The sequence below is a fragment of the Petromyzon marinus genome, chromosome 11 (assembly GCF_048934315.1).
Source record: "Petromyzon marinus isolate PM22_M1 ecotype Great Lakes invasive population chromosome 11, UKy_Petmar_22M1.pri1.0, whole genome shotgun sequence".
Lineage (NCBI taxonomy): Eukaryota > Metazoa > Chordata > Hyperoartia > Petromyzontiformes > Petromyzontidae > Petromyzon > Petromyzon marinus.
In genome coordinates this window covers 15817209-15843125 of record NC_133677.1, presented here as the reverse complement: position 1 = coordinate 15843125, position 25917 = coordinate 15817209, and the positions used below count along the sequence as shown (strand labels likewise).

Genomic DNA, 25917 nt, shown 5'->3' with positions numbered 1-25917 from the left:
GGAATGGTTTTGGACCCAGAGACGGCCTCCTTACACCGCATAGAGAATAGGGCTCACATGGCATGGCTATACAGGACTAAAAACAATTCGGATCCAACACACAGGGAGAGGGATAATGTACCCAGCCTTTCAGAGGGAAGTAAAAATCACGTGAGCAGCTACAGCACCCCACATGTGAGGCATTTAATACACCAAGCCCCACAATGCAGAGAGGAGCAAGCACCCACGAACTACCAACATAATTACATACAGATGGCAAGGTGACAATTCAGCGAAACTGTGGCACACAAATTGTAGGCGACCACAGCGCACAAAAACACGTATTTACGAGAATCGCCACGTGTGGAGGCCATGAGCAAAATCATACCAGTACCCAATGCCACGGCACACGGAAGGTCAATAATTATCCACACAGATGGCAAGGTAACAATTCAGTGAGACAGTGGCACACATATTGGAGGCGATCACAGCACGCAAAGACACGTATTTACGGAATCGCAAATCGTGTGGAGGCCAAGAGCAGAATCATACTAGTATCCAATGCCACGACACACGAAAGGTCAAACACAATCTGCCCACTTCCGATCGATACCACCACCGGCTCCACCAGGAGGGTTAAGAGAAACAGGAAATAAGGAAACAAAAATGGGCTCAACTGAGATACTAAATGTGGCACAACCACGTGATGAATCACCCACATTAATTGAGAAGGAGCTGTCAGTGAGAGCAATACCCGCTGAATTTCAGCAAAATCACAGCCCCGTTGGAAAATACAAGATAGACAAACCAGAAGAGTAGCGATGATTGGGAAACACTAAATGCGTCGAGTACCAATTCTGATGTGGTAGAGAACGCAAGTATCGCTCCAGTAATTGACACACCTATCGAACTGGAAAACATAACTGCATTGAAGTGTGATCCGAAAGGAGATGATAACAAACCGCAGGGAGGGGGGCTAAAACCCGATCGCCAGGTAAATGGAAAAGCCGCCGATTGTGTCGCGGATTTGCGTGATTGTACTGTGGAGGGGTAGAGGAATGCAGGCATCAGCATTTGGACGAAAAATTGTGCATTGGCACACTGAGGAGGGATGGAGATCAGAGTGCTGAAATGGAGGAGATGAAGATCCATGACGGATCGGGAATTGTGTTGAAACCCAGCACACTCAACAGCACAAAGAGGGAGACCCAACCTGGCACGGAATCGAATCGACTCACTCAGTCCACAAATGCGCATATTGCTGCAGAGAAGGCAAATGCCCCCGACAGTCGAGCACGGAAACTCGTGGTGTGTGCTGATTCTGGTTACGTGCAACACAACTTCACGCCACATACAGTGAGGGAAAAAAGTATTTGATCCCCTGCTGATTTTGTACGTTTGCCCACTGACAAAGAAATGATCAGTCTATAATTTTTATGGTAGGTTTATTTGAAAAGTGAAAGATGGAATAACAAAAAAATCCAGAAAAACGCATGTCAAAAATGTTATAAATTTATTTGCATTTTAATGAGGGAAATAAGTATTTGACCCCTCTGCAAAACATGACTTAGTACTTGGTGGCAAACCCTTGTTGGCAATCACAGAGGTCAGACGTTTCTTGTAGTTGGCCGACAGTATTGCACACATCTCAGGAGGGATTTTGTCCCACTCCTCTTTGTATATCTTTTCCAAGTCATTAAGGCTTCGAGACTGACATTTGGCAACTCGAACCTTCAGCTCCCTCCACAGATTTTCTATAGATTAATGTCTGGAGACTGGCTAGGCCACTGCAGGGCCTTAATGTGCTTCTTATTGAGCCACTCCTTTGTTGCCGTGGCCATGTGTTTTGGGTCATTGTCATGCTGAAATACCCATCTACGACCCATTTTCAATGCCCTGGCTGAGGGAAGGAGGTTCTCACCGAAGATTTGACAGTACATGGCCCCGTCCATCGTCCCTTTGATGCGGTGAAGTTGTCCTGTCCCCTTAGCAGAAAAACACCCCCAAAGCATAATGTTTCCACCTCCATGTTTGACGTTGGGGATGGTGTTTTTGGGGTCATAGGCAGCATTCCTCCTCCTCCAAACATGGCGAGTTGAGTTGATGCCAAAGAGCTCCATTTTGGTCTCATCTGACCACAACACTTTCACCCAGTTGTCCTCTGAATCATTCAGATGTTCATTGGCAAACTTCAGATGGGCATGTATATGTGCTTTCTTGAGCAGGGGGACCTTGCGGGCACTGCAGGATTTCAGTCCTTCACGGCGTAGTGTGTTACCAATTATTTTCTTGGTGACTATGGTCCCAGCTGCCTTGAGATCATTGACAAGATCCTCCCGTGTAGTTCTGGGCTGATTCCTCACCGTTCTCATGATCATTGCAACTCCACGAGGTGAGATCTTGCATGCAGCCCCAGGCAAGGGAGATTGACAGTTATTTTGTGTTTCTTCCATTTGCGAATAATCGCCCCAACTGTTGTCACCTTCTCACCAAGCTGCTTGGCAATGGTCTTGTAGCCCATTCCAGCCTTGTGTAGGTCTACAATCTTGTCCCTGACATACTTGGAGAGCTCTTTGGTCTTGACCATGGTGGAGAGTTTGGAATCTGATTGATTGCTTCTGTGGACAGGTGTCTTTTATACAGGTAACAAGCTGAGATTAGGAGCACTCCCTTTAAGAGTGTGCTCCTAATCTCAGCTCGTTACCTGTATAAAAGACACCTGGGAGCCAGAAATCTTTCTGATTGAGAGGGGGTCAAATACTTATTTCCCTCATTAAAATGCAAATCAATTGATAACATTTTTGGCATGCGTTTTTCTGGATTTTTTTGTTGTTATTCTGTCTCTCACTGTTCAAATAAACTTACCATTAAAATTAGATACTGATCATGGGCAAACAAACAACATCAGCAGTAGATCAAATACTTTTTTTCCCTCACTGTAGTCTCACATGGAAAGCGAGTGACATAAAAAAAGGAACCAGTAAACCGTGCTCATTTGACCAAAGCCATAATGACGATGAACCAAGAGGATGATGTTGTGATGTTGCGTGAAAAGGTAATAGGTTACTCTAAAATACCTGGCCATGCGAATACTGGTAATGATGCACTCTTGACCAAAAGTGGCAGTGAGTTTACCCATAACTTGGTAAACATGTGGCAAAGAGGTAACATAAGGAAGACAATGCACAACCGTGTTCCAAACCGCTGCCTAGCATTTCCCAGGAACTAAAACAAAAATCACAGGAACAATAATTGACAAGAACCGATGTAAGATGTTGCCTTAAGATTTTTTTTCTTTTCTTATTTCAAATGTAACCATGCTAAGTTTGTGACACGTACGCGCGCGTTGTAAGGAAATAGCAGCCGAAACTTGAGGATGGTCAATGGTTCATGATGGAAAAAGGCATTTATTTTGTTTAAAAATAACCCGTGGCCATTTGACCACTGATCAATTTTAAAAGGGCGGAATGTTGTATATATAGGCCTTTTTCCAAAAATAAAATGAAGAATAATTCTGCCATTTTATTTTATATAATCGATCAAATAAATACATAAAACACCCTCAAACCCGCTACCTCCCACAAGTACCAAGCATCTGGAGGTCGTAAAAGGGCATTAAATAATCAACTTCGGGGCAAAGGGAGGTTAACGACGATCTGCAAAATCTCCAGATTGCCAAAGGACCACATGCCATGACCTGCTTGGCGCTTTGGACAGTTCACAAACAAATATCCAGAATCACAGGCACGGACACAGAGCACAGGGCAAACGGACATTATAACTGATATATATTTTTTTGTACGGAAAAAGTTGAAGCTTGGCTATAAGAATAAGTCGACATTTTAGACTGCAGTTTTCCTTATTTTATTTCTTATTTTATCTATCTATGTAACTTCACCAAATGAACCAAAGTACATGAGCGCCTGCAATCACGAAAGCTTAAGTCCTTTGTCAAGGGGTGCCTCTGCGGATGTGTATGCTTTAACTTAGCTATTTCAATGCTAAATTCTATGCTAATTCCTTTGTCAAGGCGCTTTGTTTCTTCTCACACAGCTTAAAGGTCGCGATCTGAGCGTGGCTTTTTCACTCCAGCGCTGTCTTCCAGACAGTCTCGTCCCTTCACCTGATGAAGGCCGCTTGTGTTGTGGCCGAAACGTCGTGAGAATATTATTGTGTTATTTTATTTGATCAATTTATTATTTTATTCTCATTCTACGTGACTTTACCGAAAGAACCAAAGAAGAGCGGGGACAATTTCACTTTTAAGCACGGACACAGATCATGCAAGAAGTGTGCTGCGAACGTCAAAGAGCACTGCGACGAGCAGGCTCCGGGGCATGGCCTCGACATTAGCAATGGGTGCTGTGTCTCGCAGAGAAGAGGGGCGAGGTGATGCTCGGTGCTGAGTTCGGCATGGACCGACAGAGTATCGCTGAAAGTGATTCTACATTCATCCTGATGTTTTGAGTCGCTTGCAAAGTCAAGGATAGCGATAAGTTGTATTGTACTAAGCTATCAAAGTTGTGTAAGAGGTTTTCAAGTTTTTGAGAGTGAGTGATCCAGCCAGCGACGAGCAACTCACAGCAAAGGCCCTCTTGGAAGAAGGGTGAAGAGCACGAAAGTTGAGCAACGACAAAGCGCAGCCCTGAAGTAAGGGCGGGTGTCCGTGTGAAGCTGGCAGCTGCACGATCAAAGAGAGAGCAAGAGAAAATGAGAGAGAAAGAGTGTCGAGCGACGACAAGCAATCAACCTGGAGAAAGGGCGGAAAGTGCCAAGCATCGACCAAGCGAGCATCACAGAGGACCAGCAGCAGCGGATGAGCGACGAGAGCCATCGTGCATTGCCAGAGAGAACGGAGCAGTGGAAAGAGCCTGAGAGCCAGCGCAGCCCTGTCCATGTGAAGCTGGCAACTGCACGATAAAGGAGAGAGCACGGAGCAGGGGAAAGAGCCTGACCAGCCGCCCGTGAGCAAGAGTGTCAGCGCCAGCGCTGTGGGTTCGACCCACACTTACACCGACCAGCACCAGCGGTGAACCAACACAAGAGTGAGGAACGGCGACCAGCGGACGAGCTGCGGGCGCTATCTGACGACGAATCATCGCGCACCGACGGCGAGTGTCGTGCTTTACGCAAAGAATTGAACAAGTGGCAAAAAAGACACATAACACGCATAACGGGACAAATAAGATTGTTCCAAAAAGTTATCTTTGTGTTTCAAGAAGGGTTGCCATTCCAAGGTGGTACATTAAATATCAACTGATCGTGAAGAACATTGCTGCCCGTCGAGTTACATGAATACGATTGTAGAAGTATTTTAGTCATTCGTTTTTGTTAATTGCATAATCTTGCCAATGAATTAATTGATAACTACTCTTGCCTTCGGGACATGTTTCTTTATTGCCCCTCGTATGAATATCATTGCATGAATTTTAAGGACTTTTTGTTCCTATCGCCGTGTATGCTCGCGTACTCGAAGGAATTAATCAATTATTCTGTTACCCAGTTTAGCAACGTGATCATTGAGGGTTAAATCTATGGATCGATGAGGAGAACATCTCAAGGAGTACTTTGTTGACAATTCCAAGCATAAGAGTTCGCATATTAGAGTGTTATGTTTTTGTTTAGAAATTAAAATTGCTTAACTCAGAAGTGTCTGAGTGGTGCCTTCCTAAGTTCATGCATAATAATCTTAATTATAAGAACTGTATCCTGTGGTGAGATTTGAATTTGGAGACCTGACATAAACATAATCAGTAAATGTTTAAGCGAGAACTGTATTATCCCGATCAATAACACTACCCTAGACAACGAAGCCGAGTTTAATCTAGCATACTTACATCACACTTGAATAACTTCATACAATTCATTGTCTTATCCCGATTGATAAATACGACCCTAGATAACAAGGTTGAGCCTAATTATCATAACGGTGTGCATTGGCATAATCACATGCAATTGTAAAACTTAATGCGATGACACCTCCCTAATTAGCATAATTTATGCACATAATTACATCAATTCACATAATTTCAGGCAATTAGGCATTTTTAAAAATTTCATTAAATTTGTATTATTATTTTTTTAATTTTCAATACCCGGCATATACAACAGAGGCTATGTCTTTATTACACACACCACACTAACTACTGAACACTAACTACTCGTACAGCCTATCTCATGTATTTCTTCCACACAGCCTATAATACGCCGCCTATGTAGTGTGCCTACCCCGGCTACACTCCAGGTCCTCCGGCTATGATACCCTACGGGAGGCTGTCTGACCTGACCCAGCCAAGGTACAAGTCCAACCACTGGTTCCTCAGACCTGGCTCTTATAAGGACATCAGGCAAGAGAGTCCCAGGGTCCACTACTGGCCTCACAGAGCCCCGACCCTTATAAGGACAGCGGGGCTAGTGGTCCAAGGTCTTGCTCTAGCAGGTCTTCAGGCTTCGGTCTTCAACTGCCACGAACCTTTCCAGAGGCCCGCCTTATATACACTTCTCAGCCGAGGGGCGGGGCTCTGTGAGATCGTAGAACACCCCGCAGCCCCCACCCGTTGAGAGGGGCTGCGGGGGATCCAACAACCCCCCCCAGCCCCCAACCGCTTCTGGGCTGTCTGCCATTGCAGGCAAGTGCAGCCCATCTACGCGCACTATTGGCACTAGCAAAGGCTGCCTTCCCGAAAATGGACCACGACGGAGTCGAATCGCTGGTCCTCGAGAGATTGTTGACGTTGGCAAAGGACCTCAACATCATCCTGACGGCTGTTGACGAAGACGACTCGTCTTCTCTCAAGGTTGCAAGATACATCCAGGCGCACCTGCTGTTGTAACGGCATAAGGGGTTGGCGGCGTGTACCACGCCTCGTGAGGCACGGGATACACCCGAAGATGTGGAGCCCGTCCAAGCCTGCGCTTCAACTCAAGGCGGAGGCTGGCGGGGGGACGGCATGGTGCAACAAGATGAACAACAACGACGGCGGAAAACCTCTCCTCATTCTGGGAGCGGGCTCATCGTTTGCTACAACTACGGCCTGCCGCGACATGTCTCATCGGGCTGCCGCGTACCGCGACAACGCCTCCCCGGACCACCGCCATTATTTGCCCGACCGTCCTCCACATGACACACTCGGCCCCTGAATCCACCTCACTCATCGCGTTCAGTCGGTTTTCATTCCCGTCGTGCGCCGGTGCGTGAGGGTTCGCAATTTGCTCGGGCTGACAGGCCGCTCTGACCGGGTCAGTGGTTGGAGTTGGCCCATAGAGTGGTTGCTGCGACCGCTGGTTCATCCGCTGTTATCGGATTGATAGAGTGGGTTGAAATCAGAATGCTCGTCGATACTGGGGCGTCAGCGACTATCATTTCTGAGTTGATTTTCAACATCTTGCCACCTAATAGTCGGACCCTATGTCCCATCGGGGCACCGTGCTTTGCCGCAAACGGCGGCTCATTTGGCATCATTAGGAAAATAACAGTGGAGGTCTGCATTGGAGATATAAAATTTACGGGACCAGTTCTTGTATCAACGTCCCTTGATGTTCCTTGCTTGCTCAGGACTGACAGTTAAAGTCTACAAAGGGGTCCCAAGTGGGGGCTAAGGATGGTCATGTGGTCCAGGACCAGATCCTGCTCGAGGATTCTGGAAGGTGGTCGTGGCCAAGGGCGGAGCCAGCCATGCCGCACAGAATATAAGCGAGGTCCCCAGAGAGACCGGCGTTGTTGTTTATCTTGAAGAAGCCTTCGTCTACGTCCTACGTTCTACCGAGCCTCCAACACGTGGACCTGGACCCAAGCTGTGATCCGGTCCGTTGTAGCTAGTTACGTTGTAATTAGTGTAGTTAGCCTGGTTTCTGAATCAGTTCTTCAGTTCCTGGATTTTAGTTTGGACTTCCGATTTGGCCTCCTTATATGATTGTTTTTTCTGTCTAAACTGTTTGTGTCGTTGCCAGGCGATTAATGCTTTCCGCTTCTTGTCAATAAGGCCTGTGATTTCCTGGTCATTGTCATCAAAGCAGTCACAGTTTTTCCTTCTTGTGTAGCCAATGGTGTTTTCACAGCTTGTTATAACTGCTGTTTTCAGCTGTGTGTGGTGCTGAGTCTTTGAGATAGTTGTTCTTTCGATAGAGTCAACAGATACTATAGATTACGTAGATACTACTTTAGTCATTATATACTACTGTAGTCAGTATTTGCTACTATAGAGTTGGTTTATACTACTATAGACTCGGCAGATACTACTATAGAGTCAGTAGATACCACTACTTTCAATAAATACTGCTAAAGTCAGTAGATACTACTTTACAGCCAGTAGATTCTACTATGGTCAGTAGATACTACTATAGAGTCAGTAGATACTACTGTATAGTTAGTAGATACTACGACTATCAGTATATACTACTATGGTCAGTAGACACTACTGTATAGTTAGTAGATACGACTGTCAGTAAATACTACTACAGTCAGTAAATACTACTACAGTCAGTAGATACTACTTTCAAGTCAGTAGATACTACTGTAGAGTTAGTAATAATGACTATAGTCAGTAGATACTGCTATAGAGTCTGCAGATACTGCTAGAGAGTCTGCAGATACAACTATGGAGTTAGTAGTTACTACTACAGTCAGTAGATACTATTGAGTCAATAGATACTACTATAAATGCAGTAGGAACTACTACAGTCATTAGATACTACTGCAGAGTCAGTAGTTACTGCCATAGAGTCGGTAGATACTACTATAGAGTCAGTAGATACTACCGTAGAGTCGGTAGATACTACTATAGTCAATAGATAATACTACAGTAGTAGATTCCACTACAATCAGTATATACTGCTGCAAAGTCAGTAGTAATGACTATAGAGTCAGTAGATACTGCTGTAGAGTCAGCAGATATTGCTATAGAGTCAGTAGATACTACTATAGAGTAAATAGATACTATGATAGTCAATAGGTACTGCTATAGAGTTAGTAGTTACTACTATAGTCAGTGGATACTACTTGTAGTCAGTAGATACTACAATAGCGTTAGTAGTTACTACTATAGAGTTGGTAGATACTACTGTAGAGCCAGCTACTATTATAGAGTCACTAGATACAACTCACTCTATTGTATGTAGGGTGTGTAGATATATATGCCTACGCAGGGTAAAAATATTTTTTGAGGGTGGGGGGTCGACAATTTTCGATTACCTTTAAGATCAACTACTTACCCCCCACTTTCTATAACTTTTTGGACTTCTGCAAGCCTCTTATAATTTTGTTGATGGACAAATGGACAGACAAACGGAACGCCGGGCTTTCACAATAGTTTCGTATTTATGTATGTATGTTATGTTTTTAAGATACGTTTTGAAATATATTTTTCCCCGGGCAACCCCTGGTAGTTCCTGCTAGTCTATTATAAAAGCCTGGTGTTCCGTTTGTCCTTTAGTCCATCAACTAAATTATTAAAACCTTTCAGAAGGCCTGAATCAAAAAGTCATAGAAAGTGAACCCCCACCCCCCCCCCCCCCAGATGTGGGGGTAAAAAGTTGATCCAACAGGCTTCCAAAAATTATCGACCCCCCTCAAAAAATAGTTTTCAATTTCCCACCCCGCCCAATTTTGTATTTATTTTGAAGGCATACATGCCTGAACACCCTACATACAATAATCAGTAGTATCTGCACATATTGGGGGGGAGGGGGGGGAGAAAAGAACATCAGTGGGGGCGATGAACAAGGCGTGAAGCGCCTAGAAACCCTTCCTAGGGGTATAGAATAAGGCAGCCATATGCCGCTGAAATTCTAGTCTTTAAAAAACTAAAGGAATCCTACAGAGTGAGGTTTTGAAGATGAATGGGTGAGTGACAGGAGGAATTGTTATTGAAATAAAATTGTGAATTAGAAAGCCAAAATGTATCAGTCAGTGATGTCTCTTTGTACTCACTTTGGTTTAAAATGATGCATCACACAGGCCGCAGGGCGTCCGCGGGACTCCACCTGCCAACTGTGGAGCACCAAGCAATTTGAACCGTCCTGGGCCTCCGCTAGGTCGACTCAGCCTCAGTGGGACTACACCTGTCATCTGTGGAGCACCAAGCAATTTGAACCGGTCCTGGGCCTCCGCTAGGTCGACTCAGCCTCAGTGGGACTACACCTGTCAACTGTGGAGCACCAAGCAATTTGAACCGGTCCTGGGCCTCCGCTAGGTCGACTCAGCCTCAGTGGGACTACACCTGTCAACTGTGGAGCACCAAGCAATTTGAACCGTCCTGGGCCTCCGCTAGGTCGACTCAGCCTCAGTGGGACTACACCTGTCATCTGTGGAGCACCAAGCAATTTGAACCGGTCCTGGGCCTCCGCTAGGTCGACTCAGCCTCAGTGGGACTACACCTGATAGTGGTGCAACGCAGTGCACAGCGAGGCCGAAACACCCATTCTCTCCTTTCCCGTCATCCTCCTGCCTTAGTCTCCCCCTGAGACCTCTCCAACCCTCCCCTCCTCCGTCCACCCCTCACCTCTCCTCCCGACCACTTCCCACGGAGATAAATGTAAACTTCTTGTGCAAGCTGTGCACATTAAAGTGATGTGGCGAATTTTCTGGTGCCATTTTCCAGATCAGAGTAAATCACCCAGTAGGATTCTAAAAGGCTCTTCTATTACAAAAGCCCAGCGTTCCGTTTGTCCGTCAACTAAATTATAAGAGCCTTTCCGAAGGCCTGAATCAAAGAGTTATAGAAAATGCCCCCCTCCCCCCCCCCCAGATGTGGGGGTAAAAAGTTGATCGAACAGGTTTCCAAACATTGTCGACCATCCCTCCCCCCCACCAAAAATGTTTTGCAGGAATATATATGTCTACACACTCTACATACAATAGTCAGTAGTATTTGCACACATTGGGGGGGGGGAGAAGAGGACATCAGTGGGGGTGGTGGGCGATACGTGAAGTGCCGAAAAGCCCTCCGCAGGTGTATAGAATAAGGCGGCCATAGGCTATCAAAATTCTAGTCTTCAAAAAACTAAAGGAATCCTATAAAGTGAGGTTTTGAAGATCAATGGGAAGAATCGTTACCTTTTCACCATCCTGGGGTTGTAGAGATAGATCTTCATGAAAAGCCTTTCTTTTTCATGAAATCCATAAAAAGGCCTGACCACAGAGAATGAACAGATTAATAACATTTAACGAAAGTCATTTCTCAATATAAACACTCCCATCTCTCACGATAGTTAGCAACGTAGACTTGTACTCCTGGAAAGACCGTCGAACGCAACCACGGGGAATAAGGAACGGAGCAGCCCCAAAGCTGCGCTTGTGCCGGTTTGTTGAATGAAGAAACTTGTGCACGTAATGCACACTGCACAGATGAATACAACAGCAACTGACTTAGCCCCAGTGGTGGAAACTCTACGTTCCCATGATGGCGGAGAGTTTATAATTTTTTCATCACTATTTACTTCCCACAACACTGTCATTGATTAGCGTTCTCCTCTCTTCTTCTTAAGCCACAGAATCCAACTATGCCCTAATTTTTTTCTCCTCCATTCTGTCTTCAGACTGCGAAGATATGCTTCTTCAACGAGTTGCAAGCACTAATGGTCAAATTAAAAATGCAACCGTTTCATACCCATTTGTGAAAAGTGCCAAAATTCCTATCGTTAAGGGAGAGTTGACAGTTATTATGGCAGATTCATATTCTTAGTCTCTCTGGAAATCAAACATAGAATGTTAGATTTTAAGAGAACATTAGATAGAGTTGTCCAGTTATCATTAAGGCTCTCAAACTAATATAAGTTTAAGATTATTCAAGGTTATGTTACAACAAGCCACGATCATGTAGGGAAGGCCATAATATGCATGAAGACTTGCCAAACTTAAAAAGGGTCAAATGCATCCACATCATAATGATTGATTTTAATTTTACAATATTATTTAATTCAAATCTAAATTATATTTATAGAGCACCTTCACTCAAGGCACTTGACACAGCTTACAAAATGGTGACAGAATGTCATGATTTAGATGGCAGGGCTGTACAAGGATTGAGGAGCGAGTGACAATGATAGTGGGGTACTTAGGGATCATGAAAGGGTAGGGGATGGATGGGAAAGAGTGGAGTGGCGAGGAGAGGGAAGAGGAAGATAATGGTCAATGGCGAACAGGTGAGGCTTTAAGAGAGGAATGGAAGGAGATTAAAGAGGGGGGGTCGCTCAATGTACAAGGGATGCCGATTCCAGTGGAGGTATGCAATGAGGGAGAAGGACTGAAAAAAGAGATTGGGCACAGGGAGAAGGGACTTAGAGAGATAGAGAAAATATTGGGAATGAAGAGGAGAGGGTCATGGAAAAAGGTGAGGCAAGATGAGGTGTGGCAATGCCATTAAGAGATTTAAAGACTGGTGTCAGTTTTGACTTAAAACTTTTGTGACTGCAGGAATTCATATTCTATGGTTCTTTCGGTAAAGTCACGTAGATAGAAAAATTATAACAATAAAATAATACAATAAAAATGCAAATAAAGTTAATTAAAAATAATAAAATATCACGACATTACGATCGCAACACAAGCGGGCGTCATCAGCAACAGGGAGGTTAGCCTCTGAGGGCAAGCTGTTTATAAAGGTTTAGAGATGGGCAGGGCAGCTAATGTTAATGTAGGAGAGGGCCCCGACACCGGCAGTAGGTCTACACCAATAAAAGAGCTGTTTATAACGGTTTAGAGATGGGCAGGGCAGCTAATGTTAATGTAGGAGAGGGCCCCAACACCGGCAGTAGGTCTACACCAATCAAAGCATTGCACCTTGCTCCACACACCCACACTGCTGACGGTGGAGGTGGACAAGAACACACAATCAAGTCATGACCCAAAGTGGTTGATGACATCTGTCCAATGATTGCTGAGTTTAAAACCGTCGTCTCGGTTGAAATTGTGTCTGTGTCTGTATATATGGATGGCTTAGTGAACGAATCTTTGTTGATAGCCAGTCGGCTTGCAAAGTACCATCGTCTTAGAAAAATCAATTTCATGTGAGCCAGCCGCATTAAAGTAATGATAAGCCATGGCAGAAGTATTGGTCCTTCCGTGTTTCAGATCTGCCTTATGTTCACGAACACGGTCTTATAAGATCTTTTAACAAACTCAGAGACAAGAAAGCTCATCTGATCAAGTCACTCACATTTCTGAAGAGATGCCGCGACTCTAAGGTAATACCGATCTCATTTACACTGACCTCTGCTGCCGTCACATCTCACAATGCAAAACGAATCTTGTTGAGGTCTAGCTTGGCCCTGATCTCAGAGAGAATTAGACTGCTCCTTACTGAACTATATCATGTAGACAAGACACAAGAAATCACATAGGGAACATGTATATAACATGACTGCCTCATCAGCCGCAACAATGTCAGCTAAATGTAAAGATAACCTGATTTCCAAGTTCAACCTCCTTTCCAAGAAGAAACCAGATCCACACATTAAAAAAGTTAGACGTTGACAAGGTTGTTATTAATCTGAGTAATAGCTCTATTTCCGATGGTCTAAAGTCGGTATTAGCTAAAGGGTTAAACTTTGCAGTCACCCCCAAACACATACCAGTGGATGACATCATTTCCCAGGTTGATGTAGCTCTTAAGGGTTTGGGAGACATCGCTGCAGGCGTGACAAGATCCGAAATCTCTGCAAACCTAAGCCGACAAGGGCAATGCCACGGTCATCATGGACAAAAACGCGTACAATAACAAATTCAGGACATACTTAATTATGGTAGCTACACAAAAATTTAAAGAGATCCCACCAACTGCCTCATTACAAAAACGAACAATATCATCACTGATTCAGCCTCATTAATTGAACAGACCAAACGGTTTTCCTTAAAACCTTCTGCTGCTAGACCACCCAGACTATATGGCTTACCAAAAATCCATAAAGAAGGCACACCCCTTCATCCCATTGTCTCCACCATTGGCTCACCCACCTACAAACTGGCCTAATATCTGTCTGAGACCTTGCAGCCATTCACTGGGAAGACCACCTCTTCTGTTCTTAACTCAGCTCACCTGGTATCGTCAATTAAAGACAACTCACTGTCCCCAGGTGATTTTCTCATTAGGTTCGATGTAGTTTCTCTGTTCACCAAAGTTCCTGTGCCCGATACCATTGCAATAATTGAAGATTTGGTCCAACAAGGACTGAATGCTGATGTACCAGCCTTGGTGAGACACTGCCTCACCAACTCATACTTCACTTGGAATGGAACATTCTACAGACTGAAGGCAACATTTTAATGGACAAATTTGAGACGGACGCCATCCAGGCATCCACTCTACGTCCGTTCTAGTGGAAGAGGTACATGGATGACACGTTTATCATCTGGCCACATGGCCGACCGGCTCTTGAACAATTCCTCAACCACATCAATTCCATACACCCAGCAATCAAATTCACCATGGAGGTAGAAAAGGATGGCATGCTACCCTTCTTGGATGTCTTAATCAAAAAGAGACCAGATGGCTCAATGAGCCACTCTGTCTACAGGAAAGTAACCCATACTGACGCCTACCTAAAACCTGATTCCCACCACCATCCATCCCAGAAGAAAAACCTCATCAAAACGCTACACCATAGAGCTCAGTGTATCTCCGACCATGAACACCTGACCAGTGAACTCAAACAAGTACACCAGGCTCTAAAGGCGAATGGATATTCTGACTACACAATCTGCAAAGCCATCACCCCAACCGTGAGGAAGGATCCATCTGAAGATCAAATAAAAACCATCACCTTACCTTACATAGCAGAGATAACCAAAAAGATTTCCAAAATAATGAACAAACACAAGATTCAGGTCTGATTTAACACAGTGCATAAAATTCCTGACCTGATCCCATTTGTGAAGGACAAGATTCCTAACATGCAATATCCTGGCGTCTACAAACTAAGTTGTATCTGCGGGAGCAGTTACATGGGGGAAACCAAACGACATGTCTCAGACCGTGTTCATGAACATAAGGCAGATCTGAAACACGGCAGGACCAATACTTCTGCCGTGGCTGATCATTACTTTAAAGCGGCTGGCTCACGTGAAATTTATTTCTCGAAGACGATGGTACTTTGCAAGCTGACTGGCTATCAACAAAGATTAATTCACGAAGCCATCCATATATACAGACAGACACAATTTCAACCGAGATGACGGTTTTAAACTCAGCAATCATTCGAAAGATGTCATCAACCACTTTGGGTCAAGACTTGATTTGGGTTTTCTTGTCCACCTCCACCGTCAGCAGTGTGGGTGTGTGGAGCGAGGTGCAATGCTTTGATTGGTGTAGACCTACTGCCGGTGTCAGGGCCCTCTCCTACATTAACATTTATAAATAGCTTGCCCTCAGAGGCTAACCTCCCTGTTCCTGATGACGACCGCTTGTGTTGCGATCGAAACGTCGTGATATTTTATTATTTTGTATGCACTTATTTTTATTTTATTATTTTATTGTTATTATTTTTCGATCTACGTGACTTTACTGAAAGAACAATAAAATACTGGTGTCAGTATTTGAAAAGATGGGGGTGTAGTAAACGGAAAGACAGTGGAGTTGAAAGAGGAGAGGTGAAGTGTGAGAATTAAAGGTGAGATTGAATATAACTCGTGCATAAGAATTTATAATTTGTTGGAGGGGAGTGAGGGCAGAGGCAGGCAGACCAAGAAAAATATAATTACAGTAGACCAGACGGTAGAAGATCAAAATATGAACCAAGACTTTGTTGGCAGACATTGAAATGAGGGCAAATTTTCCTGTTGTTGAACAGATGAAAGTGGCAGATGCGAGCAGTAGTGGAGATGTGGGTGAAAAAATTGAGGGAAGAGTCAAAGGTGACAATGAGGTTGAGGGATGTGGAAACAAGAGTAAGAGAGGAGGGATAAGGAACTGGTGGAGGAGAGCAAGAGGCTGAAAAGTTAATTATTTATGTTTTGAGAGGATTGGATGACAGCCAGACAAAAGGAGATTCGAGAGGAAAGGTCAGGGGTCAATGAAAGAAAGGGGAAGAAGATTTGAAAGAGAAGATAATATATTGAAGGTATTTTTTGGGTTAAATCGCGTAAATATAAATGTGTCGTTAAACCCGCCACCACCCGACACAGCCAATTAGTAAAATTCATCACGTAAACAAAACGTGCCAATTAGTTACTACTTCATTCAGCATACCTGTGTGTTGGAGAATAAACCGACATTACTATTCGAGAACATGTCACTGATGATTACAACTAGCATCATCAGGCGATAGCCAGAATTGTGAAAAAGTCATCCTGTTTCGGTCTTAAAACTACATATTTTGCACATGTGGGCATCACTACGTTAGTCGTGGTTAGGAGGGATGCTCTAATACAATATTCTCACCTTCCAGAAACCAGCGAGATCTTGAAGACGTGCTGTTCCGAGGAGGAGGGGTTCCCGAGGGCCACGTTGAGAGCTCGATCAATGCTGAAGGCGAATTGACGGAGAAACGCATCGGGGAGCTGCTGCCCACCACCACAGTCGTCGTAGGGCACGTAGAGGTAGGGGAACACTCCGTGCAGATGCACGCACGCCTTCTGCCCTGCCGGGGGTGGGAGTGGGAGTACACGCGTTACAACATCCATGCTGCTGCTGCTGCGGCGGCATCTCGGACCCAGGATGCCGGGACGCAGTAGCAACACGAGTGCCTCACAGCAAAAAGGCCCCTGGTTAAATTCCCAATTCGGGCACTTTCCTGTGTGGAGTTTGTATGACGGTTATCTCCCCCTGCTCTGCGTAGGTTTATCTCCGGGTTATACGGTGTCCTCCCATAGCTAAAGTAGAACGCGCAGTGTAACCGGTGTTGGCCAAACAACCCACTACTAACTTGTCTGCAATATTACTCAACTGGGACCACATACAACAAGAGCAACATCGCCCGCGATAACTTGGCAGGAACCTTCTGAAAAACGAGTTTGGGGCTCAATGCCGTTTTTCAGTGGGGAAATATGCAAAGACAAATAAATATTATGCACGGGTTTTTTTTATAATACAGCAGAGTACAGTACGGTAAATACATCTTGCAAAAGCCACAGATCGTTGCTGGTGGTAGTGACTGCTATACTACTGTATTTCGTCGGTGTGGCGTGAGTCAGTGCAGAGAGCTCGTGTGGTGAGTTATGTTAGTGTGGTGTGGTGAGTAGGTCGTGAATGTAGAAAGTGGTTTGGCGAGTCGATGGTAAGTAGTGAATGTAACAAAGCAGCGTAGTTAGTAGGTATTGAACGTATCAAGTAGTGGTGAGTAGTTGGGAAATGTATCAAGTAGTGTGGTGAGTAGTTAGGGAATGTATCTGTAGTGTGGTGAGTAGGTAGTGAATGTAGCGAGTCGTGTGGTGAGTAGGTAGTGAATGTAGCGAGTCGTGTGGTGAGTAGGTAGTGAATGTAGCGAGTCGTGTGGTGAGTAGGTAGTTAATGTAGCGAGTAGTGTGGTGAGTAGGTAGTGAATGTAGCGAGTAGTGTGGTGAGTAGGTAGTGAATGTAGCGAGTCGTGTGGTGAGTAGGTAGTGAATGTAGCGAGTCGTGTGGTGAGTAGGTAGTGAATGTAGCGAGTCGTGTGGTGAGTAGGTAGTGAATGTAGCGAGTAGTGTGGTGAGTAGGTAGTGAATGTAGCGAGTAGTGTGGTGAGTAGGTAGTGAATGTAGCGAGTCGTGTGGTGGTGAGTAGTTAGTGAATGTAGCGAGTCGTGTGGTGGTGAGTAGGTAGTGAATGTAGCGAGTCGTGTGGTGAGTAGGTAGTGAATGTAGCGAGTAGTGTGGTGAGTAGGTAGTGAATGTAGCGAGTCGTGTGGTGGTGAGTAGGTAGTGAATGTAGCGAGTCGTGTGGTGGTGAGTAGGTAGTGAATGTAGCGAGTAGTGTGGTCAGTAGGTAGTGAATGTATCAAGTAGTGTGGTGAGTAGGTAGTGAATGTAGCGAGTAGTGTGGTGAGTAGGTAGTGAATGTAGCGAGTAGTGTGGTGAGTAGGTAGTGAATGTAGCGAGTCGTGTGGTGGTGAGTAGTTAGTGAATGTAGCGAGTCGTGTGGTGGTGAGTAAGTAGTGAATGTAGCGAGTCGTGTGGTGAGTAGGTAGTGAATGTAGCGAGTAGTGTGGTGAGTAGGTAGTGAATGTAGCGAGTCGTGTGGTGGTGAGTAGGTAGTGAATGTAGCGAGTAGTGTGGTGAGTAGGTAGTGAATGTAGCGAGTCGTGTGGTGGTGAGTAGGTAGTGAATGTAGCGAGTCGTGTGGTGGTGAGTAGGTAGTGAATGTAGCGAGTAGTGTGGTGAGCAGGTAGTGAATGTAGCGAGTCATGTGGTGAGTAGGTAGTGAATGTAGCGAGTCGTGTGGTGAGTAGGTAGTGAATGTAGCGAGTAGTGTGGTGAGTAGGTAGTGAATGTAGCGAGTGGTGTGGTGAGTAGGTAGTGAATGTAGCGAGTCGTGTGGTGAGTAGGTAGTGAATGTAGCGAGTAGTGTGGTGAGTAGTTAGTGAATGTAGCGAGTCGTGTGGTGGTGAGTAGGTAGTGAATGTAGCGAGTCGTGTGGTGGTGAGTAGGTAGTGAATGTGGCGAGTCGTGTGGTGGTGAGTAGTTAGTGAATGTAGCGAGTCGTGTTGTGAGTAGGTAGTGAATGTAGCGAGTAGTGTGGTGAGTAGGTAGTGAATGTAGCGAGTCGTGTTGTGAGTAGGTAGTGAATGTAGCGAGTAGTGTGGTGAGTAGTTAGTGAATGTAGCGAGTCGTGTGGTGGTGAGTAGGTAGTGAATGTAGCGAGTAGTGTGGTGAGTAGGTAGTGAATGTAGCGAGTCGTGTGGTGAGTAGGTAGTGAATGTAGCGAGTAGTGTGGTGAATAGGTAGTGAATGTAGCGAGTCGTGTGGTGGTGAGTAGGTAGTGAATGTAGCAAGTCGTGTGGTGGTGAGTAGGTAGTGAATGTAGCGAGTCGTGTGGTGGTGAGTAGGTAGTGAATGTAGCGAGTAGTGTGGTGGTGAGTAGGTAGTGAATGTAGCGAGTCGTGTGGTGGTGAGTAGGTAGTGAATGTAGCGAGTCGTGTGGTGGTGAGTAGGTAGTCAATGTAGCGAGTCGTGTGGTGAGTAGGTAGTGAATGTAGCGAGTAGTGTGGTGAGTAGGTAGTGAATGTAGCGAGTAGTGTGGTGAGTAGGTAGTGAATGTGGCGAGTCGTGTGGTGGTGAGTAGGTAGTGAATGTAGCGAGTCGTGTGGTGGTGAGTAGGTAGTGAATGTAGCGAGTCGTGTGGTGGTGAGTAGGTAGTGAATGTAGCGAGTAGTGTGGTGAGTAGGTAGTGAATGTAGCGAGTCATGTGGTGAGTAGGTAGTGAATGTAGCGAGTCGTGTGGTGAGTAGGTAGTGAATGTAGCGAGTAGTGTGGTGAGTAGGTAGTGAATGTAGCGAGTAGTGTGGTGAGTAGGTAGTGAATGTAGCGAGTCGTGTGGTGAGTAGGTAGTGAATGTAGCGAGTAGTGTGGTGAGTAGTTAGTGAATGTAGCGAGTCGTGTGGTGGTGAGTAGGTAGTGAATGTAGCGAGTCGTGTGGTGGTGAGTAGGTAGTGAATGTGGCGAGTCGTGTGGTGGTGAGTAGTTAGTGAATGTAGCGAGTCGTGTTGTGAGTAGGTAGTGAATGTAGCGAGTAGTGTGATGAGTAGGTAGTGAATGTAGCGAGTCGTGTGGTGAGTAGGTAGTGAATGTAGCGAGTAGTGTGGTGAGTAGTTAGTGAATGTAGCGAGTCGTGTGGTGGTGAGTAGGTAGTGAATGTAGCGAGTAGTGTGGTGAGTAGGTAGTGAATGTAGCGAGTCGTGTGGTGAGTAGGTAGTGAATGTAGCGAGTAGTGTGGTGAATAGGTAGTGAATGTAGCGAGTCGTGTGGTGGTGAGTAGGTAGTGAATGTAGCCAGTCGTGTGGTGGTGAGTAGGTAGTCAATGTAGCGAGTCGTGTGGTGAGTAGGTAGTGAATGTAGCGAGTAGTGTGGTGAGTAGGTAGTGAATGTAGCGAGTAGTGTGGTGAGTAGGTAGTGAATGTGGCGAGTCGTGTGGTGGTGAGTAGGTAGTGAATGTAGCGAGTCGTGTGGTGAGTAGGTAGTGAATGTAGCGAGTCGTGTGGTGAGTAGGTAGTGAATGTGGCGAGTCGTGTGGTGGTGAGTAGGTAGTGAATGTAGCGAGTCGTGTGGTGGTGAGTAGGTAGTGAATGTAGCGAGTCGTGTGGTGGTGAGTAGTTAGTGAATGTAGCGAGTCGTGTGGTGAGCAGGTAGTGAATGTGGCGAGTCGTGTGGTGAGTAGTTAGTGAATGTGGCGAGTCGTGTGCTGGTGAGTAGGTAGTGAATGTAGCGAGTCGTGTGCTGGTGAGTAGTTAGTGAATGTAGCGAGTAGTGTGGTGAGTAGGTAGTGAATGTAGCGAGTCGTGTGGTGAGTAGGTAGTGAATGTAGCGAGTCGTGTGGTGGTGAGTAGTTAGTGAATGTAGCGAGTCGTGTGGTGAGTAGGTAGTGAATGTAGCGAGTAGTCTGGTGAATAGGTAGTGAATGTAGCGAGTCGTGTGGTGGTGAGTAGGTAGTGAATGTAGCGAGTCGTGTGGTGGTGAGTAGGTAGTGAATGTAGCAAGTCGTGTGGTGGTGAGTAGGTAGTGAATGTAGCGAGTCGTGTGGTGGTGAGTAGGTAGTGAATGTAGCGAGTCGTGTGGTGAGTAGGTAGTGAATGTAGCGAGTCGTGTGGTGGTGAGTAGGTAGTGAATGTAGCGAGTCGTGTGGTGGTGAGTAGTTAGTGAATGTAGCGAGTCGTGTGGCGAGTAGGTAGTGAATGTAGCGAGTCGTGTGGTGGTGAGTAGGTAGTGAATGTAGCGAGTAGTGTGGTGGTGAGTAGGTAGTGAATGTGGCGAGTCGTGTGGTGAGTAGTTAGTGAATGTGGCGAGTCGTGTGCTGGTGAGTAGGTAGTGAATGTAGCGAGTCGTGTGCTGGTGAGTAGTTATTGAATGTAGCGAGTAGTGTGGTGGTGAGTAGGTAGTGAATGTAGCGAGTCGTGTGGTGGTGAGTAGGTAGTGAATGTGGCGAGTCGTGTGCTGGTGAGTAGGTAGTGAATGTAGCGAGTCGTGTGCTGGTGAGTAGTTAGTGAATGTAGCGAGTCGTGTGCTGGTGAGTAGGTAGTGAATGTAGCGAGTCGTGTGGTGAGTAGGTAGTGAATGTAGCGAGTAGTGTGGTGAGTAGGTAGTGAATGTAGCGAGTCGTGTGGTGGTGAGTAGTTAGTGAATGTAGCGAGTCGTGTGGTGGTGAGTTGGTAGTGAATGTGGCGAGTCGTGTGGTGGTGAGTAGGTAGTGAATGTGGCGAGTCGTGTGGTGGTGAGTAGGTAGTGAATGTAGCGAGTCGTGTGGTGAGTAGTTAGTGAATGTGGCGAGTCGTGTGGCGAGTCGTGTGGTGAGTAGTTAGTGAATGTGGCGAGTCGTGTGCTGGTGAGTAGGTAGTGAATGTAGCGAGTCGTGTGCTGGTGAGTAGTTAGTGAATGTAGCGAGTCGTGTGCTGGTGAGTAGGTAGTGAATGTAGTGAGTCGTGTGGTGGTGAGTAGGTAGTGAATGTAGCGAGTCGTGTGGTGGTGAGTAGGTAGTGAATGTGGCGAGTCGTGTGGTGGTGAGTAGGGAGTGAATGTAGTGAGTCGTGTGGTGGTGAGTAGGTAGTGAATGTAGTGAGTCGTGTGGTGGTGAGTAGGTAGTGAATGTAGCGAGTCGTGTGGTGGTGAGTAGGTAGTGAATGTAGCGAGTCGTGTGGTGGTGAGTAGGTAGTGAATGTAGCGAGTCGTGTGGTGAGTAGGTAGTGAATGTGGCGAGTCGTGTGGTGGTGAGTAGTTAGTGAATGTAGTGAGTCGTGTGGTGAGTAGTTAGTGAATGTGGCGAGTCGTGTGGTGAGTAGGTAGTGAATGTGGCGAGTCGTGTGGTGGTGAGTAGGTAGTGAATGTAGCGAGTCGTGTGGTGGTGAGTAGGTAGTGAATGTAGCGAGTCGTGTGGTGGTGAGTAGGTAGTGAATGTAGCGAGTAGTGTGGTGAGTAGTTAGTGAATGTGGCGAGTCGTGTGGTGGTGAGTAGTTAGTGAATGTGGCGAGTCGTGTGGTGGTGAGTAGGTAGTGAATGTAGCGAGTCGTGTGGTGGTGAGTAGGTAGTGAATGTGGCGAGTCGTGTGGTGGTGAGTAGGTAGTGAATGTAGCGAGTCGTGTGGTGAGTAGTTAGTGAATGTGGCGAGTCGTGTGGTGGTGAGTAGTTAGTGAATGTGGCGAGTCGTGTGGTGGTGAGTAGTTAGTGAATGTAGTGAGTCGTGTGGTGAGTAGGTAGTGAATGTAGCGAGTCGTGTGGTGGTGAGTAGTTAGTGAATGTGGCGAGTCGTGTGGTGGTGAGTAGTTAGTGAATGTGGCGAGTCGTGTGCTGGTGAGTTACCGGCCGGCGTGGACCCGAACAGGCGTAGCACGGGCGCTGTCGTCGCAGCGGCCCCGCCGCGGAAGGCGCTCCGCGTCGCGTCAAGCGCTGGACGCGGACGCCGCGACAACAGCGGCTCGACGGTGACGAGGCGCAGCGCGAACATCGCCATCGCTCCAACTCCCCTCCCTTCCTCTTCGTCTCCCTCCCCTCCTCCTCGTCCTCCCCCTCTTCGTCTCCCTCTCCTCGCCCCCCTCTCCCCTCAGCAGGGTCCCAGCCCCTGCCTCATGGCGCCTTCAGCCACATTGGCAGCGCTGCTGCTGCTGTTACCGCTGCCAGGCTGAAGGTTTTTTTTTAACCTCGAGGCCGCTGTTTCCGACGACAGTACCGTAGGGTGCTGTACAGATCTAAAAGCCAAAGACGACAAGCGGTCCGCAACAAACAGCACTATCGAAGTAGGAATAAACAAGCGCTAATACGTTTATTGAATTGAGCCAAGGTTGATGTTGTAAGAGCTTGGGGAAAGAGATGATGGTGGTGGTGGGACGAGGGACTTTTACAGTGGAGCAGTGCGAGGGAGAAAGTGCAGAGTGGTGAGTGGGTGACTTAGTGGGTGAGTGTTGTTGTTGTGACCTGCAGTGTGGTGAGTGGGTGAGTGTTGTGACCTGCAGTGTGGTGAGTGGGTGAGTGTGTTGTTGTGACCTGCAGTGTGGTGAGTGAGTGAGTGTGTTGTTGTAACCTACAGTGTGGTGAGTGGGTGAGTGTGTTGTGACCAGCAGTGTGGTGAGTGGGTGAGTGTTGTTGTGACCTGCAGTGTGGTGAGTGGGTGAGTGTGTTGTTTTGACCAGCAGTGTGGTGAGTGGGTGAGTGTGTTGTGCCCTGTAATGTGGTGAGTGGGTGAGTGTGTTGTTGTGACCTGCAGTGTGGTGAGTGGGTGAGTGTATTGTGACCAGCAGTGTGGTGAGTGGGTGAGTGTGTTGTGCCCTGTAATGTGGTGAGTGTGTTGTTGTAACCTACAGTGTGGTGAGTGGGTGAGTGTGTTGTTGTGACCAGCAGTGTGGTGAGTGGGTGAGTGTTGTTGTGACCTGTAGTGTGGTGAGTGTGTTATGCCCTGTAATGTGGTGAGTGGGTGAGTGTGTTGTTGTAACCTACAGTGTGGTGAGTGGGTGAGTGTAGTGACCTGCAGTGTAGTGGTTGAGCAATGTGGATGAGACAACAGTGTCTGGCAGACCGAGTCCTCAGCAAGGTTAAGTTCACAGGAACAACAGCAATGGCACTAGCGATGGGAGAGCGACAAGCAGGCGACAGACCGCCGGTGACTCGAGTGAATCAGAGGGTTCTGGTGCTTCACCCTGAATACTGTCAGGTGCAGCGAGGTAGAAGGAGCTGGGTGCCCTATGCCACACGAATTCTTGACGTTGAATGCCGAGATACACCGTGCACCTTGGGTGCCATCTGAGTTGAATTACTCTGCACTAATCGCAATTGCCAAAGGTGAAACCATCACGCAAACTGAGCACAACAGCCACAGAGCTGGAGTGAGTCGGGAGAACGAGACGCAGATCTCCCGTCTACGCCTTGATAGACTGCTGGGTAGGTCCCCTTCGCGCCTATGATGACTGGCACGGCACACAAGGAGGTTGGGTGGCCAGCACCACGTCCGGCCGCCTTTGTTTCCACAGTGTTGATGTTTAACACTGTACCAGGTACTCTTTTAAGGCCGAGTCGATCTACGGCCAGGACTTGTTCAAATATAACCCGCTCCCAACTCCCCACCACAGATCCCTGCATACGCGTCGACTCTTCGCCTGTTGCAAATACTGTACCTTTCTGGGCCCTGTTCACTGCTGTGTCTCACCGGCACCAGTTGCTGTTGTAATGGTTAAGGTCGTACGTAATAAGTTGTCAGCTCCACGAATTATATTTTCTCGCAGCCTCTCCATGAGAGAACAGCGGGAAACTAATCACAACTAACCCGTGTAAGTATTGTTGTTCATTGACTATGGGGTAGAGGCGTTTACTGTCGATGTGCATTTGCCCGTTGCTGCTACGCAAACTAATGTAGTAACCCCCTCCTCCCCTCTGCCAGAGTAGACTGGCCCGTGCGTGTTGCGTGACAGTTCCGTGTCTGTGTGAGCAATTCGCTTGGGGGGCGGCGCTTGAGAACGAGATGCTTTATTTATTCAGGAAAGCCAGAGTCGCTGGACTCTTGTGCAGGAGGGTCCTGCTACGTTGGGGTTTTCATTTTGAAATGTTTTCAGACAATTAGTGTGTTATGGAAGTGGGATGAAACCGGATCACCTAGAGAAAACCCACACGCAACAATCCCCGTGCAGAAAAAAAAAGATGCCGATTCGTCCACTTGCTGGACTGCCTTCTCATGGCGAAACGGAATGGCGCCTCATCGATGCCCACGAGAAGGGAGTTTAACTACATCTGTATGCAATCCACCAACCCTCACTGCAGTGCTGGATCACAGGTGTGGCTTCGTAAGCCCGGCAATCACAGTCACTACATAAATAAAAGTGGCTCTTCTTCCTACTTCATCGTCAGAGTCGTGACAAAAAAGTATAAAAAAGACCAATTATATAACTGCTCACCCTGAGCTATACATCTGTAGCGTCGGAAATACATAGCACACGCCGCCCTATGTACACTTACCTGTAGTTGCGGGCATGGGTCTGTATGGGGTGCCACCCTGAGAGAGAGAGCCGGACCGTTGAGATGCCGAGTTCCCCCGACCCCAGGTGAGGGGTTGGGGGGTTATTCCAGAGCCCCGTGGAAGGTTCCAGAAAGGGGGCACTACCGGGGGCGGAGAGTCCCCGAGGTGGATATAAAAGACGGACCTCAGGACGGCTCGAGGCAGTGCTCTGAAGACGAAGACTGAAGACCAGCTAGGCTAGGATCCTGGGGACTCCCGGGACCCGACGTCCTTTTAAGGTCCGGGGCCGAGCGCGGGCCAGTGGTCGAGACCCTGGCCCGGGTCTGGTCAGCATAGCCTCCCCTAGGTCACCCTTAGCCGGAGGACTGAGAGCCCGTGGTCCCAGTGATAGGGCAACGTAAGCCCGGAGGCCATACCTCCCCAGGTAGCGGGTAAAGGGGCCATCACCCCTTTGTGTTTGTGACCGATAACGTTATTGTAATGTTTATTGCAATAAACGTGTTGCCTCTAAAAGCTACGTCTCCGGTCTCCGTGGGAACCCACTACATTTGGTGCCAGAAATGGTCATGGAGACACGCAGAAGAGGACGCACCCAGATCCCAGACGGCGACGACGATGTGCCGGCGGCCGCGGTCCCTGCGACCCTAGCTGCCGACAAAGTGGCGCTGCCGGCCGCGCAGTTGCCCATCCCGCTGCCCGCCGCCTCACCACCATCACGCTCGCTGCGGGAGGCGCACTATCGCCTCGCCGAGCTGCTTAGCGCCACCGCCTCCATCCTGGGGGAGATTCACCGTGAGGAGGCGGCAGTACCGGTGGAGAGTGCAGCGCAGCGGCTAACGGACGCCGCCACCATCGCACCTCCAACTCCCCCCAAATAATTTTT

At 47.1% G+C, this 25917-nt stretch overlaps 1 protein-coding gene across 5 annotated transcripts in view; it reads right to left on the bottom strand.

Moving 5' to 3' along the window:
• Window positions 1-24440, bottom strand: part of REV3L (REV3 like, DNA directed polymerase zeta catalytic subunit) — a 154016-nt gene extending 129576 nt beyond the window's left edge. For 2 of the 5 annotated variants that reach the window (XM_032951894.2, XM_032951897.2), the window contains exons 1-5: window positions 24199-24440; window positions 22394-22779; window positions 16353-16551; window positions 11033-11107; window positions 4562-4660 (exon numbers count right to left, since the gene is read on the bottom strand). In XM_032951894.2, the coding sequence (XP_032807785.2) occupies window positions 4562-4660; window positions 11033-11107; window positions 16353-16551; window positions 22394-22544 (524 nt within the window). In that variant the 5' untranslated portion in view covers window positions 22545-22779; window positions 24199-24440. The remainder of the gene's footprint in view (window positions 1-4561; window positions 4661-11032; window positions 11108-16352; window positions 16552-22393; window positions 22780-24198) is intronic. The other 3 variants (XM_032951899.2, XM_076066423.1, XM_032951898.2) reach the window with 2 other exon arrangements.
• Window positions 24441-25917: the final 1477 nt, after the last annotated feature.